This window comes from Sarcophilus harrisii, chromosome 5 (assembly GCF_902635505.1).
Source record: "Sarcophilus harrisii chromosome 5, mSarHar1.11, whole genome shotgun sequence".
Taxonomy (NCBI): Eukaryota; Metazoa; Chordata; class Mammalia; order Dasyuromorphia; family Dasyuridae; genus Sarcophilus; species Sarcophilus harrisii.
Genome location: NC_045430.1, coordinates 131997496 through 132017256, shown reverse-complemented (window position 1 = coordinate 132017256; position 19761 = coordinate 131997496). Strand labels below are relative to the sequence as shown.

General features: G+C 36.6%; 1 protein-coding gene across 8 annotated transcripts in view; it reads left to right on the top strand.

Annotated features, from left to right (window-relative positions):
* BEND7 (BEN domain containing 7) overlaps positions 1-19761 on the top strand; it is a 236900-nt gene that overhangs the window by 130268 nt on the left and 86871 nt on the right. For 2 of the 8 annotated variants that reach the window (XM_031938599.1, XM_023504711.2), the window contains exon 9: positions 3477-7599. The exons of 2 other annotated variants lie outside the window; for them this stretch is intronic. In XM_031938599.1, the coding sequence (XP_031794459.1) occupies positions 3477-3499 (23 nt within the window). In that variant the 3' untranslated portion in view covers positions 3500-7599. Of the gene's footprint in view, positions 1-1941; positions 7601-19761 lie in introns of those variants that run through there. 4 more of the 8 variants (XM_012550905.3, XM_023504709.2, XR_002770466.2 and 1 more) reach the window with 3 other exon arrangements.

Sequence of the window (19761 nt, the reverse complement as noted above, 5' to 3'; positions counted from 1 at the left end):
GAATAATATTATTCATTTTCCTTCTTTCAGACATCATGAGATAATCTTAATAAAGAGTTTCTATTTACTCTAGATGAGATATCTAGCTCTGTAATAGACAAAAAGAAAAATGAAAAGTGGATCCAGAACAACAGCAGTATCCCAAGTGGTTTAATAGGCATCTTCATTGCCTTGTTTCCCAGAATGGACTAAGTTAAATGTATTCTGAGCTTTAGAGATAAAACATGCCATTTTTCATCTTTTAGATTCTCTTACCTTAAAAAAACAAAAAGCAAACAAATAGAAAGATCACTAGACATACTTATTGTTCTTTTCCTTAGAATTTCATCAAAGCAAAAGCAATGTGTACAAGCTATCAGTCATCTGGGGATCAAATCACATGTATTTTTATATATTATTTAAAGCAACTATGTATATCAAGTAACAGTTGCTGATTTTGTGCTCAGTTAAGTTGTTCTATGATCCATGAGGTGTTTTCCGATACTAATACTATTTGTGTGTTAATGCTCATGGAAGAATACTTTTGAATCATTACAAGAAAGATTTTTCTATTATAAAAAAGGATGGTGTTTTTTTGATAAAGAGTTGTAAAATTATTTTTCCTTTGACAGACTTCAGAAACATGCAATTAAAAATATAGAGAAATTAAAAATCACTTATAATAATTAATTAGGAAAAATTAGACAAAGACAATGTTAGTCTTAGTTTGAATGAATAAAAGGCAAGTTATGGAAGCTATAGAATGAAAGAAGTCTTAAGTGAACACTTATAGGAATAAGAAATACATCAGACAATACAAATCAGAAATTAGCATGGCATAGAAAATAGAACCCTAGATTTTGAGTAAAGGAATGCGATTTAAATTCCATCCATTTAATTGTCATCACGGGCAAGACATTTAATTTCTTGGAGTCTCAATTTCTTTATTTGTAAAATAGGATTAAAATACACTACTTAATTTACAGATTTGTTATTAGGAGATTTCTTTTTTCATAGCACAATATAAATACAAGTTGTTCACGAATAACTAAATGTGAGTCATCATTATTAAGTATGGTGAGGTGACCTATAGAGAAAAATAGAAAATAGGCTACATCTCCATAGCCAAAGTGAAATATTAAAGCAATTATCTACATAATTGCAATAAAAATAATTCCTTTACAAAAAAAGTCTAGAAAGTTGAATTAGACAAGAGGTCTGTTCATCGGATAATTATCTAATTATCCACTTTCCTTTGTATAGACCTAAATTCAGTCCAACATGTGTATAAAATATTTCTGACCATCAGAACTATCAGAGAATGAAAACTAATTTGGAAATTGAAAATAACTTATAACATGAAAAAGAACTCTAACATTTAATATATGGCTTCTGTATCTGGTGAACAGGAGCTTTGTAGGATTGATCATTCATCCAACAAATATTTATTAAATACATAGAACTATATAACAGACACATATGACATATGACATAGAATTGATATGACTATATTGCAAAAGGGATACAAGAATGATACATATGACCTCAAGAAACTTAGACTATAGTGATGGAGATGAGTGGTTTTCAAAAAGAAAAGACAAGGGATATGAATGTACAGCAAAAGAGGTCCAAAATGCCATGTTATTTTAAAGTAGGGAGAGATTGTGACTAGACAGAGGAGAGAGAAGTAGGTATTCATTGAGAGTCCATTTGGCCTTATTTTAATAGCTGCCATCCACACTTATGATTTTTTCTATCAGAAACATTATTTCCAGTTGCTAACTTTTGTAACTAAATAGAAAATCACTGTTAACACTATTCCTCAAAGAGGAATGTGAACAGCCCTGACTATATCTAATCAACAAACTGTTTTACCCCAATAAGAATGCCTGTGTCTGTCATAGAAAATAGCCATATTGTTCATTATAGAAGTTACTTTTTTATTTCTTGCCTGTGTTTTAGGTAATATTTTTGAAACCAGAACAGAGAAGATGGAAGACATAGAACCAGATTTCACTGCCTAGACTTTTCATTTCTGTGGCGTTCATTAGCAAATGTTACTCTTTGTTTGGAGATTTCTCTAAGATCTGTGTAGGCATTTCAGGTTACTGCACTATGTGGATGTTCTATAAAGTTTTACCTTCAAGATTGTTTTCACATATTTCCTCTGTAACATGGACAATCAAGTCATCAAATTGTTTCAAGATCCTTCATCTTTAGAATTGATTGGTTATTCTTTGAAAGTCCCATATATTATCCAATTAGTTTGGTATCCATTGTAACAAGAACAGTTCTCTCTCTGCCTCTCTTACTTTTCCCTTCATCTCCTCATGTGATTGTGCACAGTGTAATGCTGCATATTTATTTTAACTTAAGTTATATAGATGTAGAATACAGATAAAGAAGACTAGCAATTCTCCTACACTGAGAGCACCCTGCTTCTGAAAGCCAAAATAAACTTGATCTCCATTGGCTTAGAAGATAAAGATTTCTTTTGGGGGATAGACTAGTTCTTATCTGTTAGAACAAGCTAGCTCTGTTATCAGTGGAACTAACGTGAGACTTTAGAGCAGATTAAGTGCTAATGATATATCTCTGTTCTTCGGGAAAGAAATATTTTGAGCAATAGCAAGTATTTGTGAGATTTAGGCTCCCTATATAATGGAAAGGTAACTGATGGGAAATTGAAAATTTTAGCCAATCTTTATAATTAGCCTTCCAAAAACCCAGCACACAACAATTTCATGGACTTTTTTAAAAACTAAGTTGCACATGTCAGTTACTTGAGTGGGCTTCACCTTAGCCACAAAGGCACTTAGTGAAATATTCTGTTTTATTTGATTTTTAATATTGATAAGCATCCAGCTTAAGCAAATCCAAAGTATTAAAATCTGCATTTATAGAAAAATATAAATTGGCAGATGGTTATTCTCTTTACAAAAATGCTTATCACAGGATTCCTTGAGATAAGTTAATACACTTAAAATAGATTGGACTCACAGTGAGTTTATTTACTTATACATAATTTTTCAGAAACATATCTATTACATTAAAGCAAAATAAAATTGGAAATAAATGTCACTTCTGACACTTTCATGAAGCAATCAGAAGGGCTTAAAAATTAATCTTAGTTGTTAAGATGTGGACCCTCCACTTCATCAATAAATAGCTATGTGGACAGTCTAACATCTTTTACTAGCGTTTGTTTCATAGAATCACAGAATGTTCAATAAGCATTTATTAAGCACTTACTGTGTGAATAGGAATTGTGCTAGGAATGCAAAATCAAAAAGGAGATAACCTTTGATTTCAAGGAATTTACCAATGGTAAGCTAGTAAGAACCACAGACACCATCCAGGCATGAGCCCTTTTTTTGTTATTGAACTGAAGTCAGAGAGGCTAAGTGATTTATATAGCAAGTCATGTAACTAATTAGTGGCAGAGCCCACCTAGAACCCAGGTCTCCTGATTCCTGTTCCATTGTGCTTTCTACCAGGCCACACTGCAAAATTAAAGTGAGATAAGAGGAGAACTCATAGATAAACTACTATTCCATTTTGATCATCAGCCAGTGAACTAATGTGAGTACTGAGTGTAACTATAAAGTAATGAGACTGGTTTTTCCTGTATAGCTTATGGAATCAATCTTAGTACTTTACAGTCACACCTTGAATATTTGTTGGGGGGGGGGGGTGGACTTGCATTGGATGAGATGATCCAGAGAAATTGTTTTCAACATACTTTTTAATTTTCCTTTTAAATTTCAGGCATAAACTTCTGTTCTTAAATTGATTTCTTTTAAAAAAAAATGTAGTCAATTGGAAAGCTAGAAACAAGGGTCTTTGTTTTTCTGAGACACATATTTTGAAAAATTTGTCTTCTGCCTCCCTGAAGGAAATAGTTCTCAATGAAATCTAAAAGATTAATTGGTGACATTTCAACTCCATTAAAATAAAATTAATATGTTGCTAGAGAAGGTGAAAACTGTTGCTTTCGAACCATGGAATGTGTTAAATATGTACCATGAACCTTCCAAACTATTTCTTTCTGAGGCTGGAATAATCACTTGTACTATGACTTGGAATTTTCAGCCCTTCAGGAGGGGTAGGGGTTGTTGTAGCCCCAAAATAATTGCAATGAATCTACAAATTGGAGTTACGTATTGCAAAATTGCAACAGTGAAATGTTTTGTAAATTTACATTGTTTTTGTGTTTACCTGCTGTGACTACTGTTCAGACTTTATTCAGAAATCTTTTATAGGCTTTATTAGCAAAGAAAAAATCATTCCATATCTATGGATAATGTCTCAATCTTATGTACATATGTTTTATTAATATGTAAATATTTAGATATTTTTAAATTACAATGTTCTTTAAAACAAATTCTACAAAGGACTAGTTGTGAAAATGGTGTATAACATTGTGTTGTGATATCAATTCTTGAGAAGCTCCTTATGTCCGTTCTGAAGAAAACAATAAATTACTTTATTTGAACATGCATATTTCTTGCTTATGTACCAGATTTTTGTATGTGTGAAAAAGAGTTAAAGCTGCCTGTTAATTAAAAGGTATCTATTAGTACTCCTGTAATTTTGTGCAAGAAGTTATGTCTCCTTGTGGAGCTGATAGAAACTATGTAGATCACCTCCAAAATATGATTCTTCAAATGTCAGAAAATAACAGACTCTGCTTCCCTATTGGATCAATGACTATATCAAGTCCCACAATAACACTTGAGCATTAAGTGCTGATATGCTTGAAGCTTAATTTTAAATGAATTAGGTGGCTTTATAATCCTCACTTAAAAGGTCTTAAGCTCTGCTTCTATGGAAACAACACATCATAAGGCCAGACCAATCTTGGGTAATGCAAAGTAGTTAAAGCATACTGTGTGCCCCTCTTTGGACATAGGAGGGCGTCACCCTGCGACTGCCCAGAAGAAGGGCAATCACCTCTGTACCTTGATTTGAAGGACCCCCTTGCTAGAATAAGTTGAAGCTAAAAGGGAGCTTTCCCTCCTCCCTCACTGATAAAAAGGGAGCAAGGCCAAATGATGGCTCAGAAAAAGATGAGTCAGCACCCAGGGGCTGGCCAGCTACCAGCCACCATTTTCCTACTAGCCCCACAGGCTGCCTCTCTCTTCTTTTCCTCTTCAGGGCTGCTGTCTTCATGTGAACTTCAGGTGGGTATGGGGGAAGAAGAGAAAGGGTGGACACTGGTGTGCATTGAAGCTAACAGAGCCTGAGAAGCGGCCCTGCCCGATGTGCATCTGGGGTACTCTGTCTCTAACACTACCCCTCATGGAATGGACTCAGTGATGAGGGAGAAATCTATATTCACCTGAAGCAAAGGAACAGAGAGATAATTGTCTCGGTAGCTTTTCCAAAAGACAAAACCATAACTAAAGAAAGAAATATTAAGTGAAATTGTAGGGTGCACCAAGAAGGTTGCATGTCTTGGACCTTTTTTGATCACAAAGGGAAACATGGGGCATGTGTTGCTAAAATTTATTTCATCCAGTTAAATCCTGCTCAGCCTTTGAAAATATCTCAAATTAAAGATGCCTTCATGATTAGTAGATTAGAGCAGACTGCTGAAGGGAACCAGCAACAGATTCAGCAGTTTGTTAAAATGTTGGATCGCTTTGTCATCTTTCACATTGTACTCCTAGTAATACACCAAGGAGCTTATGCAGTCAGTTATCTCCTTTGTAGCTAATAAGAAACACAGATTGCCACCAAAACAAGATTCTTTAAATGTCAGAAACTGTTGGACAAATTGTTACATTGCCAGGCTACCATACTGAGATTTTTTTTCTGCCAAATAATGGATGATAAAATTCCTGCTATGTGTAGCACTTTCAGGTAGTACTCGCCAAATCCCTTTAATTACAATCTCAGTCAGTTAAAAAAAAAATTGAACGAACCCTCTGTATACAGTATGTCCCCAAAGTCTTAATGCAGTTAAAATTCACATCCTGTGCATTTAAGAATTACATAATAGCAGTCCTGTTACTAGCATATTGTATACATTCTATAACCCTTGCAAAGTATAAAAATTAGATTAAAAAAGAAATATATGTATATATAATATTTTAAGTGACAGTGATATCTTTGAACATGCTTCATTATTTCAAAAAAATTCCTATGTATGTCTTGGGGGATAAGAATAATTTGTAAATAACAATTATTAGTAATTGTTCGTTCAATTTAATCAGTATGAAACATGAAATCAATATGAAACAAGTGGATTTCCTTTTTAATCTACTATTTTTAAATCAAAAGTTACATGATATACTGATTAAAAATAGGTTATAATAGCCAATAAACATGACTTCATGCTTCTGTATACACATTCACTATATTCAAAACAAAAACAAGAAAATTGACTTTAAGCAATCAGTTTACCCAGAATCCTTCTCTCTTCTTTTTTTAAACTGGTGCTATATAATAAATTGTAACATATCCACTATTTGGGAGGTTTTTTTCACATGAATATGTGGAATAGTAAGGGGACCAGTTTGACTGAAATGTAAAGTACTAGAAGGTGACTGGTATATGTATGAAAAATAGAATGGACAGACTGTGAAGGCCTTTAAATGTCAAATAGAGAACTTAAGTTGGCTCTAGAATCAATAGGAAAGCATTGGCATTTAATGAGTAGGGGGACAATGTGGTCATTCTTGTACTTAAGGAAAATCACTTTGGCAGTTGCTTGGAAGAGTATATTGTTATAGAGGTCTGAGACTTAAATCAGGTCAATCAATTAGGAGACTAATGTAATAGTTTGTGTAAGGAAATGATGAAGATCTGGTAGTTGGATGTTTGGAGGAGAGAAGGGGACAGATTTGAGAGTAAAGAGATGACGTCAGTGGCAAAGTTCAAAACCTGGTAGGATGGATTTGGGAAGATAGTAAAATAATGACCTCTGGAATGCAGATTGAAAGTCATCCATAGGTGCTCATATTCTGCTACTTGGTCTCACCTAAAGTAAAAGATGGGGAATTGGAAGGGAGGAGTGGTGGCAGAGACCATACTAGTTATTATCCCTGAGTCCCAATCCCTGTGCTGCTTTTCTCTCCACTAGAACAAAAGGAGTTTTTCCTGACTGTCCCACACAAGAACCTTGGCGAATAATAGTGGAGGTGATGATATCAATGGTCAGTAAAGGGGAGGAAGCAGTAAGAAAAATGACTTTTTCAAGAGAAGCAGCCATGGTGGGAGGTCTAATAATATAGTAACATTCTATTCCTTAGCTTCACCTGCTTAACTCCCTGTATAAGCCCACTTCTGTTCCTAACAGCAAACCATGAGAAACTTACATTGGCAGATCAGCCAAGAAGATGACAATACAAGGTGAGTGGATGGTCACATTGTGATTCACAGTAATGCTGTAGAATTATGCTTCAAAACTTACGGGAAATGTATGTGAACTTGTTCATGTGGATAGTCCCTGCATCTGTACAGATCACAAACCATTCGCGTTTTTGTCCCCAAAGTTCTCTCATATTTAATCCATAGAGCATCTGCCAGACATGCTTATTGCACTGCTTTATAGATCAGGGCTCTTCAAACTATGGCCACAGGCCAGATGCAGCAGCTGAGGACGTTTATCCCCCTCACCTAGGACTATGAAGTTTATTTAAAGGCCCACAAAACAAAGTTTTTGTTTTTACTATATCCAGTCCTCCAACAGTCTGAGGGACAGTGAACTGGCCCCCTATTTAAAAAGTTTGAGGACCCCTGCTTTAGATCATTTTACATTTGCATCAAAAGGCAAGTCTGATTCAGGTCATTGAATCCCTTTTTAGTTTAGAACAAAATGAGGTGTTCATTGGTCATTCAGAAGTTAACAAAAGGAGATTTACTTAGCAATACCATAGGAAAGGTACTAGAACATCTAGTTTGGATCAATGGAGGTGCAAGAGACATCTCACCTCCAAAGTAAAATGGTCTAGTCAGCAGGATAGATTGTGGTGACTCACAACATTGTATGATGTATCCTAGATAGGTGAAAAAATAATGTGTATGTGGGATGTATCTTCAGAAGTTCTAGCTATACAATATGTGTTGATTTATTAACTTGAGGACTAACATTCAACTTCTATAAGATAGTCTGCACAGAAGACATTTTCACCAATTTGAATTTTTTCCTATATGGATTTTAAGCTTATCCCTTTGAATTATAACCCATAGCCCAAAACTAAAGTTAGTTTTCATGGAGTAGATTCAATCTTGAAGAGGAAGAGTCTGATTCTTTCACAAATCTCTCTTTGACTCAACCCCTCCCCCAGGAATTCCTTTGGAACATCAGAATTTAATTCATGTCTAAGTCAAAGATATCATAGAATTATAGATATAAATTTGGACTGGCTATTAGATGTCTTTGATCCAGTTCCTTCATTTTATAGATGAAGAACCTAAGGCCCAGACAACTTAAATGACTTGCTTATTATGATCACACAGCTAGTAAAAGTCTAAGATGGGACATGAACACAAATATTCCTCTTTATACCTCTTTGACTCCCATCTTCTCTTCAAAATTTAGCTCAAGTAGCTAAAGGAAAACACAAAGGAAATCCATCCTTATTCTTCCCAGTTGCTAGTAACCTCCCCAGAATATCATACTCCCTTAGCTATGGATGAAGTCCATCTTCTCTCCTAAACTCTCTTGTTTGGTGATCTAGTTAGCTCTCATCTGCTTAATGATGAAGTTTATTCTTTTTATCCAGCCTCAGTCACTCTTCTGAACTTCATCTCTCTCATCATCAGCTGCCAATTTGACATTTCAAAGTCATAATCCCATAGACTCGATATGTACTAAACAGAACTCATTAACTTTCCTCTCAAACCTGCTTCTTTTTTAAACTTCTAATTTCTGTTGTGGATGCAAATCACACAGATTTATAATCTCAGCATCATTGTTCACTCCTCATTCTTTCTCACCTCACATATTTAATCAGTTGCCAAAACTTACTGTTTCTTGTTCTAAAACATCTTTCAATCTGACCTCTTCTCCTTATTCCCATAGTCACAGACTTAACCTAGATCCTCTTCACCTTTTTTTGCCTGAACCATGCAAAATCCTCCCAATAAGTTGTCTTGTCTTGTCTTTTACCATGCACAATATATACTCCACATAGCTGCCAAAGTGATTTTCCTTTAATACAGGTCTGGCAATGTCACTTTTCTATTCAATAAACTTCAGTGGCTCTCTGTTAGTTTTAGGATAAAATATAAAATTTTCTGTTTGGTATCTAAAACCTTTCAACTTACCTTTCTATCCTCATTTCATATCATTCCCCTTTCTATGCTCTGTTGTCCAGTTAAACTTACCTTCTCTCTGTTAAATTTAGAGTACTCCCTCCTTTCTCCCACTTCTATGCTTTTCCAAAGACTTTCTCATATCTAAAATGCTCACTGTCTTCATCTTTGCCTAGAATAATACTTTATTTCCTTTAAAGCTTCTACTACCTTCCACCTAAGCTTTACATGATCCTTCCAAATGATTTCAAAATATTTTCCATCCATTCCATTCATCTGCATGAAATCCAATTCAAGTTAGGGACATATTACTGACTTGAGTACCATAAATAAAGGTAGGTTCTCTTTTTGAGGGAACCTATCTGCTTTTGTTGAAAACAAATATTAAAAAAACTACAGTTGAATTGGAGGGTGAAAGTGATGAGGACTAAGATCAATCCCAGGGAATCCAGCAGTTCAACCCATTTAGCAGAAATGCCATGAAGGGTCTAGCTACAGGACAACCTTTTTGGCTTCCCCCAACAAAATCTATCCATCAGCAGCTAATTCTGCTTTGGAACCATCTAGGCATTTGGCAGTTTGCTTTTTCGAACTCAGAAAGACTATACCCCATGGTTAACATTGTAATGAGAAAGGCAATCAGGACTCCCATGCAGTGTGGGGTCCCTATATCTGTAACTCACTGCTATTTTAATGTAAGCATGGATCCAGTCTTTCCTCCTGTGGACTCCATGTATATTAGTGGGAGGCTGTACTCCAGGATTTTGAAGGGTTCTTAATACGCTGTGTGAGCGAATGCCTTTGTTATTGATTGTTAAGAAGACAAGGTCTTTCCCTCCTTAAATCTACTATAGCTTCCTTTCCACCAACCTCTCAACTTCATATATTACTGAAAAAACAGGGGAGCATTCATTGAGAGCTCTCTCTTCTCCCCTATTCATCTGCCATCTCTCAAATGATTTCTGCCTTCTCTTTCTCCTATTTATTTGACCATTCCTGTCATGATCTATCTCTTTTACTGGATCTTCATCCTCCTGAGTCTTTGTCATGAGCTTTCTTTGTTTCTTTTATACTATTTCTCTTGGTAAATAGTTCCCATGATTTCATTATTATCTCTATTCAAATGATTCTCATATATATTTTTCTAATTCTAACTAATTACTGCAGCTAAAATCATATCCTGGAGTGCACATCAGGCATTTCAGACTCAATAGCTGAAAACTCGATTAGCATTTCTTAACACCTTCTATGTGCCAGGCACTGTGCTAAGTGTTAGGAGTACAAATATGAAAGAAATGATACAGTCTTTGACCTCAAATTTACAATCTAATGGGTTAAAACAACACATAAAAGAAACCTTAAAAGGTGGGGATGGAAGGAGAAAGGTAGCTAACCAGGGACAAACGGATGCTGAAGAAAACCAGAGGTTCAAAAAGAATACAGCCAAGTGGGAAATGGGAAATATCTTAGAAGTCAGCCCTTTTCCCTCTCATCCTGAGGAGTTTATGACTCCAGCCTCCCATCAGAGAGGCAAAGAATAGCAATGAGGTATGAATAAGCCTGGATCTTGCAAGATGATGAAATTTCTCAATAACAGGTTTATTGAAAGTAGTGTGGAGAAAGTACAAAATGAGTGCAATTAGTTGGAAAAGAAAAGCTGTTCGAGTACATCAAATTGAGTATCCCATTGATACTTCAAGCTCAGCCTGTCCCAAACCTAACTCCTCTTTCTCCCTTAAACCCTTCTCTCTTTCTGACTTCTGTATTACTGTGGAGAGCAGCACCATCCTTTCATTTTCCTGAGTGTCATTCTCGATTCTTCCTTTTGTCACTCTCTCATTTCCAGTCTGTTGCCAAGATCTATCAGTTTTATCTTCACAATCTCTCTCATACATCTCTTCCCTCCTCTGACACTGCCACCAATCTGGGGCAGATCCTAATCATCTAGACCACTGCAAAAATCCACTGATTGGTCTTGTTTCTAGTGTCTCCCCAGTCCAGTCCATCCTCCACTTTGCTGTCACATCTCTCTTCCAAAAGATCAGCTCTGACAATGTCATACCACCCTTTCCGCATTCCACCTAACATTCAGTAAATTGCAGCGACTCTCTTTTACCTCAAAGATCTGTTTGGCTTTTACGCCTTCATACTGACCCCCTCCTACCTTCCCAGTCTTTTTATACCTTCCTTCCCTCCATGTGACATTGGCTTCCTCGCTTGTGCCCCTCATGTAATATCCCATCTCTCTTCACGCGTTTTCCCTTACTGTCCCCCACAGTGCCCTGGAATTTTTATGTTTCTGTCTCCTCATCTTCATCTCCTGGCCTTTCTGGAAGCCTTTCCTGATTTACCATAATACTAGTGCCTTCCCCTCTGAGACAGATAGATAAGTAGATAGATAGATGGATGGATAGATAGATAGATCTTGCTGTTATGTAGTTGTATAGTGTGTATAGCTACATATAGATATAGATATAGATATATATAGATATAGATATATAGATATATATACACACACACACACACATATATATATACACACACATACACATGCATGTATACTTGCATACATATACACATATCTCTTGTTTGTATATAATTTTTAAATGTTATCTTCCATATTGATCTATGAGCTCTTGAGAGCACAGATTGTTTCTCTCTTTTTTGCATTCCCAGCACTTATAGCACCTGGAATATAGTGGGCACTTAATAAGTGTATATTGATTTCAGAAGTATGCAGTGATAGTTCATAAACAGGTTGTTTACACAGATACGCAGATAGATATATATGTGAATCAGATTAGTTTACAGTTTAGCTAACTTGGTTATGAGGGGAACTCCTTAAGGAGACACAACAGAGATTCCTGAGGGCTTTATCCAGATTCTCCTAAGCATACATTCTTTTTTTCTACTTTAATTTTTTGCCAGTTGCAGGTAAAGATAGTTTTTAGTATTAATTTTTGTAAGATTTTTGAGTTCCAATTTTTTTCTCCTTCCTACTCTTCCCTCCCCTCCAAGACAACAAGTAATTTGATATAGATTATACATGTAAAAGCACTGTATTTCCATATTAGTCATGTTGGGAAAGAAAAATCGCAACAAAAAAGGAAAACCATCAGAAAAAAAAGCAAACAAAAAATGTGAAAATAGTATACTTTGATTTACATTCAGCTCAATAATCCTATCTCTGGATTCAGATTTCTATTCTAAGTCTATTGGAAATGTCTTGGATCAATGTATTATTGAGAAGAGCTAAGTTTATCATAGTTGACTATCACATAATCTTGATGTTAGCTGTATACAATGTTCTCTTAGTTCTGCTCACTTAACTCAGCATCAGTTCACGTCTTTTCAGCTATTTTGAAATCATATTTCAAATAAGAAATCTATAATTTCATATAGAATAATAATATTCCATTATTCATATATCATAACTTGTTCAGCCATTTCCCCAATTTATAGGCATCCACTCAGTTTTCTAATTCCTTGCCACCACTAAAAGAGCCACTACAAACTTTTATGCACATGTGAATTCTTTTGCCTTTTTTGTGATCTCTTTGGGGTACAGACCCAATACTAGCAGTGCTCTGGATCAAAAGACAGTTTTAGAGCCTTTGGGGTATAGTCCCAAATTTGACCACGCATTCTTCAAAGGATCACAGATTTCATTCTGAGGCTTGATGTCAATCACGTCAAATCAACAAGAATTCATTAAACATTCAATAAGTACCAACCTCTATGCTAAGCACTGGTATAGAAAAAAAGGTCATTAAGACAATCCCTACCACCAAGAAGTTAACATTGCAGTGCGCAGTGCCATCCTATAAACAGGAATATGTTGAGTACCTCATCATTTATAGGAAATCCCTTTTCCATTTGGACCATGCGAAAACATAATAACAAAAACCTTACCTAATACGTATAAAGGATTTCAAAGTTTGCAAATCACTTTACATACATTATTTTATTAGTTCCTCAGAATAACATTGTGGCATAGAGTCTCTCATCCCATTTTGTAGAAGAAATTGGTCCTGAGAATTAAGAAATTTTTTTGAGCTCACAAGAAGTCTCAGAGGCAAGGTGAGAACCCAGGCCTTCCTGATTCCAACTCCAGCACCACTTCTACTACATATTCAAAGAATAAAGAGCGAAAATCACATTAAGCTAGGTATAGTACAAATCACTTACACTCTTCATAGCAAGTTCTCTAAGGCATTTTACAGTTGAGGAAACTGAAGCAGACAAATATTAAGTGATTTGTTCAGGGTTACACAGCTAGTAAGCAAGGTCATATTTAAATTTACGTCTGCCTTTATCCATCATGTCCCGTTGCTACTGCTTACAACAGCAAATAGCTTTTGTATGTCCTACTAGACATTTGAAAATTAGAATTATCTCTGTATGTTTTACACATATATTTATGGATGGATGGATGGATGTGTAAAGGGCTGAAACTCTTGAGTCGATGGACTGAGGTCAAAACAGCTGAGCACTTAAGGCTAATTACCAATTGGACAATACTCTATAAGCATATGCTTGGAAAATGGCCCTTCCCACTATTCTCTGCTGGTTCAATAATTGGTGTATACAGAGAATTGTAGGAGGGACTAGGGGGTGGAGTAAGAGTAGCCAGAGTCACTTCTGGGTGGGAGACGAAGGAAGGTCTGGGAGATTCTGCTTCCATCCAATTCACTCCTATCCATAAAGACCAAGGACTTTTGCTTATCCTGACTCTTACTGATTCATTTAGTTTGAATTTAATATTTATTAGTCAACCACTTCTATAGACAAGACATTTTAAGGCACCTTGGAAGATCATAAAGTTTAGATAAAATTGTTCATACCTTCATGGAGTTTACAGTCCAGTAGGAGAACAATGCAAAAAATAAAATAACTAAATACATAAGGACAGCTATATGACATAGTGCAGTGAGTACCAGGCCTGTTCTAAGGTAGATCTTGAGTTCAAATCCAGATTTAGACTCTTACTGGCTATGGGACCCTGAGAAAGCCATTTGACATCTGTATTTCAATTTCCTCATCTGCAAAAATGAGGATAATATCACCTACCTTCCAGCATTGTTGTGAAGTTCAAATGAGATAATAATTGTAAAGTGCTTAGCACAGTGCCTGGCACATAGTAAGCACTACATAGCAATGTTAGCTATTGTTATCATTATTATAACAAAGCATTGTATGATAAGTGCACTAAGCAGTTGCAAAATAAAGTGCTTTATGACCCCTGGGGAAGGAGCTCATTTCCACATAGGAGGAGGATCAGGGTAGCATGAGCCTTGGCTTTAATAGGGAAGCAGTTTGGAGTAATTTTGCAGAGTAAACTGAAAGTAAAAACGAATTGCTCTTACTCTCCCTGCACTTTCTCCTCTTGAGTAAAGGGTCAAAGTTTTGAACCAGCCAAGAAGTTCTAATAAGTTCACTTTTCTATGGGGAAGTGAAAATTTTTGAGTTTGCATTTAAAGTTCTGTTTGTTGGGAGAGCTCTACAATCATTCATAAAAATAAACAAGAGCTCTTTTAGCCTCCCCATGCTGGAATAGTTCATACATACCACATACAAGCTTATATACCCTCTACCCTTTCAGAATGCATACATCTGAGTGAGTGTCCTTGTCAACCCTACTCAGAGCTAAGAGCAAATGTTCATGTAAAGGAAATAGCTTAGTCCCCTGTGGACACACATAGCACACAAATGCTTGTTCATGAACAAACAAGTAGAGTGGGAAGAGGAATTAGAGACAATTCATGTTTCCATATTCCTAACATTCAGCCACAAAGAGAAGCAGCCATAATTAAGCGTTATCTGACTCCTGGGTAACTACTCTCATCTTCCCTTCCTGTCCTTGTGATTCTGGAAAAGAAACCATGACTGATCCAGCCATTGTTATTGCTATGCTGCTTCCAATGGCTTTTCTGCCATCTCAGATGGCAGCCTTTGCAGGCTTGCCAAATCTCATAAGCTCCAGCTTCCAAATTGGGCAGTACTTCCATTGACATGCAAATATATTTCCCAAGGGGTTATGAATTTAGTCCCTGGAAGTTTTATGTGTGTCTACAACAGGATGACTAGGAATTAACAGAAAGAAGGAAGGATAGTCACAAAGACAGGTGGGAATATGTGGGACATGGTTAGTTGTTGGGCTTTCTTCTTGAAGAGAACCAAAATGACTTCACTATGTTAGAGTCAACTAACAGAGCGTCTTAATTATGGCTGATCAGAGCAGTAGGAGCTTGGCATGCTCTGCCACAAGTAGCCTATATGAACAATTGGGGTGGATTCTCCAAATTTGTGCATCTCATGTTTCTTCTGAGCTATTTCAGTTCTGCTTTGCTTATAGAAAATAGAACTTTCTCTGTTGAGGGCACACCATGCTGGACAGTCTGTGCCAATGTCTCCCATGGCACCAAATCAATTCTAAAGTCCTTAGGAGAAACCTTGAGAGTATCCTTGTATCGCTTCTGACCACCTTGTGAACACTTACCCTAGGTGAGTTTGCCATAAAATAGCCTTTTTTGGCAAGGATACATTTGGCATTCAAACAATATGGCAACCCCAGTGGAGTTATGCTCTCTGCAAGTAGGTTTGGAAGGCTTGGTAGTTTAATTTGATAAAGGACCTCAGTGGTATCTTATCTACCAAGTGATCTTCAGAATCTTCCTAAGACAATTTAAATGAAAATGATTGTTTCTCAGCATAGTGCTGATAAACTGTCCAGGTTTCACAGGTATTTAACAATGAGCTCAGCACAATGGTTCTGTAGAACCATTATTCTACATGTATTATTCTGTAATGTATTATACATAGATTATTCTACATTATATTTAGTTTGGTAGTCAGTCTAATATCTCCTCACCATCCTTTCCTTCAGAGCTTCCTAAATCCTGAGCTAGCTCTGGCTATGTTTGTAGCATCCTCATTATCAGTGTGTACATCCCTGGAAAGTATACTGCCAAGGTAAGTGAACTTATTCACAGCATTCAAAAACATCTCCATTTGCTTTAATTGGTGGTTCCACATAAGGTTGGTGTGGAGCTGACTGATGAAGCACCTTTGGGGTTTTTTGGTGTTATTTGTTAGGCCAAAAATTAGCACAAACAGCAGAGAGTTGATTTGTTGTACATTAGCTTCAGAGGCTTCATTGAGGGCACAACCATCTGCAAACAAAAACATCACACACCAACACTTCTTCCACTTGGCTCAGAGCTTTTCCAGTACCTTGCTTTACTATACCTGGATGCCATGTTCTTCCTCCCTGAAGGTGTTTGACAATGTGGCTGAAAACATCATGTTAACCAGCATGGGGGTGAACACACCATCTTTTTCACTGCATTGTTGACTGGGAAAGCACAAGAGCATTGTTCATAATCCAGAACCCAAGCAAGCATGCTATTGTGAACTTGATATACAAAACTGATGAACTTTTCCACTCAACCAAATTTTGACATAATTTTCCATAAGCCCTCAAGATTGACAGTATCAAAGGTCGCAATCAGATCTAAAAACATTGTGTACAGACCTCTGTTCTGCTCCTGGAGTTTTTGGGCAACAAATACTATATGGACTGTTCCTCCACCCTTTTGGAAGCAACACTGACTCTCAGCAGATGACTGTCTTCTAGGTGAAGGATCAACCTATTAAGGATCAGCCTTTGGCAATAATCTTGCCAGTAATGACTAAGAGAGAGACCCCTTACTCTTCTGATTGTCACAGGACAGTTTTTTCCCTTTACTTTTATGGAGATGGTTCTTGGAAGATAACCTCTTCTTGCCATGTAACCTTGGGAAATTTCAATCAACTTTTATATAAGCAATGGACCCCCAATCTATAAATCTCAGCTGGAATAGAATGAGCACCAGGTACTTTGCCACACAAAAGGAACCTAATGGCATTCAAAACCTCTTCTTCATTTGGAACTTTAGCTAGGGAGGGATTGACTTCAACCTGAGGTAAAAGGTCAATGGCTTTACCATTGATTGACGGAGAACACTATGGGAGTGTTCAGCCCTTTTCTCTAGGATCATGTCCTTATCATTAATCAACGTGGCTCTGTCAACTCTTGAGTAGTTGCAATGCACCATAAAGACCCTTTAAGGCATCATAAAAGCACTGTGGATTGCTACTATCAGCATAAAACAGAATTTCATCTGCCTTCTTTACTGAGCCAAGAATCCTGCATCTCTCTAAGCTTTGATCATATTTTACTTTTGATGTGATTAAATACTATCTTTAGAGACAGATGAACTATCCTGCTACAAGTGGAGTTCTCATTTTTCACCTAGAACCTTCTGAATTTCCCCCTCATTTTCAACAGCCCAGTTAATGTTTCTTTGTGTTCAGATCCAGATGAGTAAATGCAGTGCTGTACACTGAATTTCTGAAAGTTGCCCACTTCTTTTCTTCTACACTGTTGCCAACTGTGTGGCTCAGCTTTCCCTCCAAGTTAGCAGCACACTATTTCCACTCAGAAAAGTGCTCTAATCTATTCACATTAATTCTTTTGGAAGTCTTTTTGCCTTGGAACCACCACTTCCTTTGAATGTGAATACAGTAATTCCTCAGTACTCTTTGTTAATTGGCTCCAGAAGGCACTAAGAGTGATGAAAACAAGTTCCGAGTGAATTTTTCCTATAAGAGGTACATCTCCATTCCATAGTCTAACCATCCCTCCCCACCTAATTCCCCAAAGGGGCAAGTGGGGCTTTTAGCTGTGGAGAAACAAGTCAGCCCAACCCAGATGGCCTCCTCCCTTCTTGACCCAGCTCACTTTCTGAGAACTGCAGCCTTTATTCACTCCCCCTCCACCACACCATCCAAACTTTTCTTCTGCTGAAATGGTTTACTGGGCTGTGGCCACTGTGAATGCTACAGCTTCTTGGAGCCACAGGTCAGCACTCCGCTTGACCTCTGCTTGCCAAAGGTGGCAAGCAGCCCTGTGGTACATATGAAGCTTAGAGTGCACTGAGAGGATTATTTACAGTCAAACAGCCTGAGTTTGTTGCCTAATTCTTCTACATACTATCTAGTAAACTTGGCTACCCTTTTACCTTTCTAGTAGTTCTTATATCTTACTCCCTGACACTGTGACTTAGACCTTACTCTAGTGACACTGGCCCCCTGGCTGTTCTTAATATATTCTCTTAGTTCTGATTGTTTTTTAAGGTTTCCCCTCATGCCTAGATAGCTTTTCCTCCTTTGCTCTGACTTTAGATCTATCTCCTTGGCTTCCTTTAAATAATAATTAAAATCTCATCGACCACAAGAGGCTGTTCTCATCCTCTCTTAATTATAGTGCCTTCCCTCTGCCAACTATTTCCTGATTATCTTATATATAGATTGCCATATGTATGTATGTATGTATGTGTAAATGTATTTGTTTGCTTGGTTAAATATTGTCTTCCCCATTAGATTATAAGCTCCTTGAGGGAAAAGATTGGTTTTTTGCTTCTTTTGTATCCTTAGTGTAGTGCCTGACATTAGTAGGTGCTTAATAAATGTTTATTAATAGATTGAAGTCACCTACTCTCTCTGAGCTACAATTTCATTTTTTGTAAAGTAAGAAGTGGATGAAATAACCGCTAGAGTTTTTTCCCATCTCTAAATTCATGGTTTTATTAAGCTAGAAAGATAAGATATATATAGTCTTTGAATTCTTCCATCAAAAGAACTTGAACTTTAGTTGGTGTATGCAAATCTCTTGGGACAAATAATAGTATTGTTATGCTTTCATTTTGTGAAAGTGGTGGACATATATGTGAGATTTTGACACCGATCTGACTTTCAAAGTCTGACCTTTACTAGGTGAAATTAAATTGAACCAGTTTCTCCAAATTTAATTAATTCTAAGTTATTAAGTGTCTGGATTTCATGCTGTATACATGTGCATTATTCTTTTCTTGTATTTTTAATTCAATGGCTTTTTATTTTTTTTTACAAATGGCTTTTACTCCAAGGAAATATGGAAAAGTTGTACTAAGAGTTACAACTTTTAATATGACCATTAGAAAGAATGCAGAATATCCAGATCATATGACCAATATAATGAATAAGACATGTTCTCTAATTCTCATGACCTCTTTTAAACCTCTCCAAAATAAAAATTATGTTCAAGAAATGACACTATTTCACCTGTTTCCTTGGTCTTATGGACACTATAAACCCTACTCACATAACAATATGATGAACTAACTAACAATAGAGAAAGCTAATCCCTACTCCCTAATGTTCTCACTTATCATCCCCTATTACCATCCCCCACTCAGCAGGGTTGCATAAAATTAACAGAACTCAATTCTACTCCATTCCTCTCCCTTCATCATGGTTAAATCAAAAGTTGGAAGCTTACTCTGCTTATGATGGCAGGAGGGAAACAGGTTATACTGCACCAATGCTCAGCCAGAAGTGAAGAACAGAGGGAACTTGTACAAAGGACCACAATCTGAGCAAGGCTCCATCAGGCCTGAAGGAAACATGAATGGTATCTATCTGTGGCCAGTTTTGTCT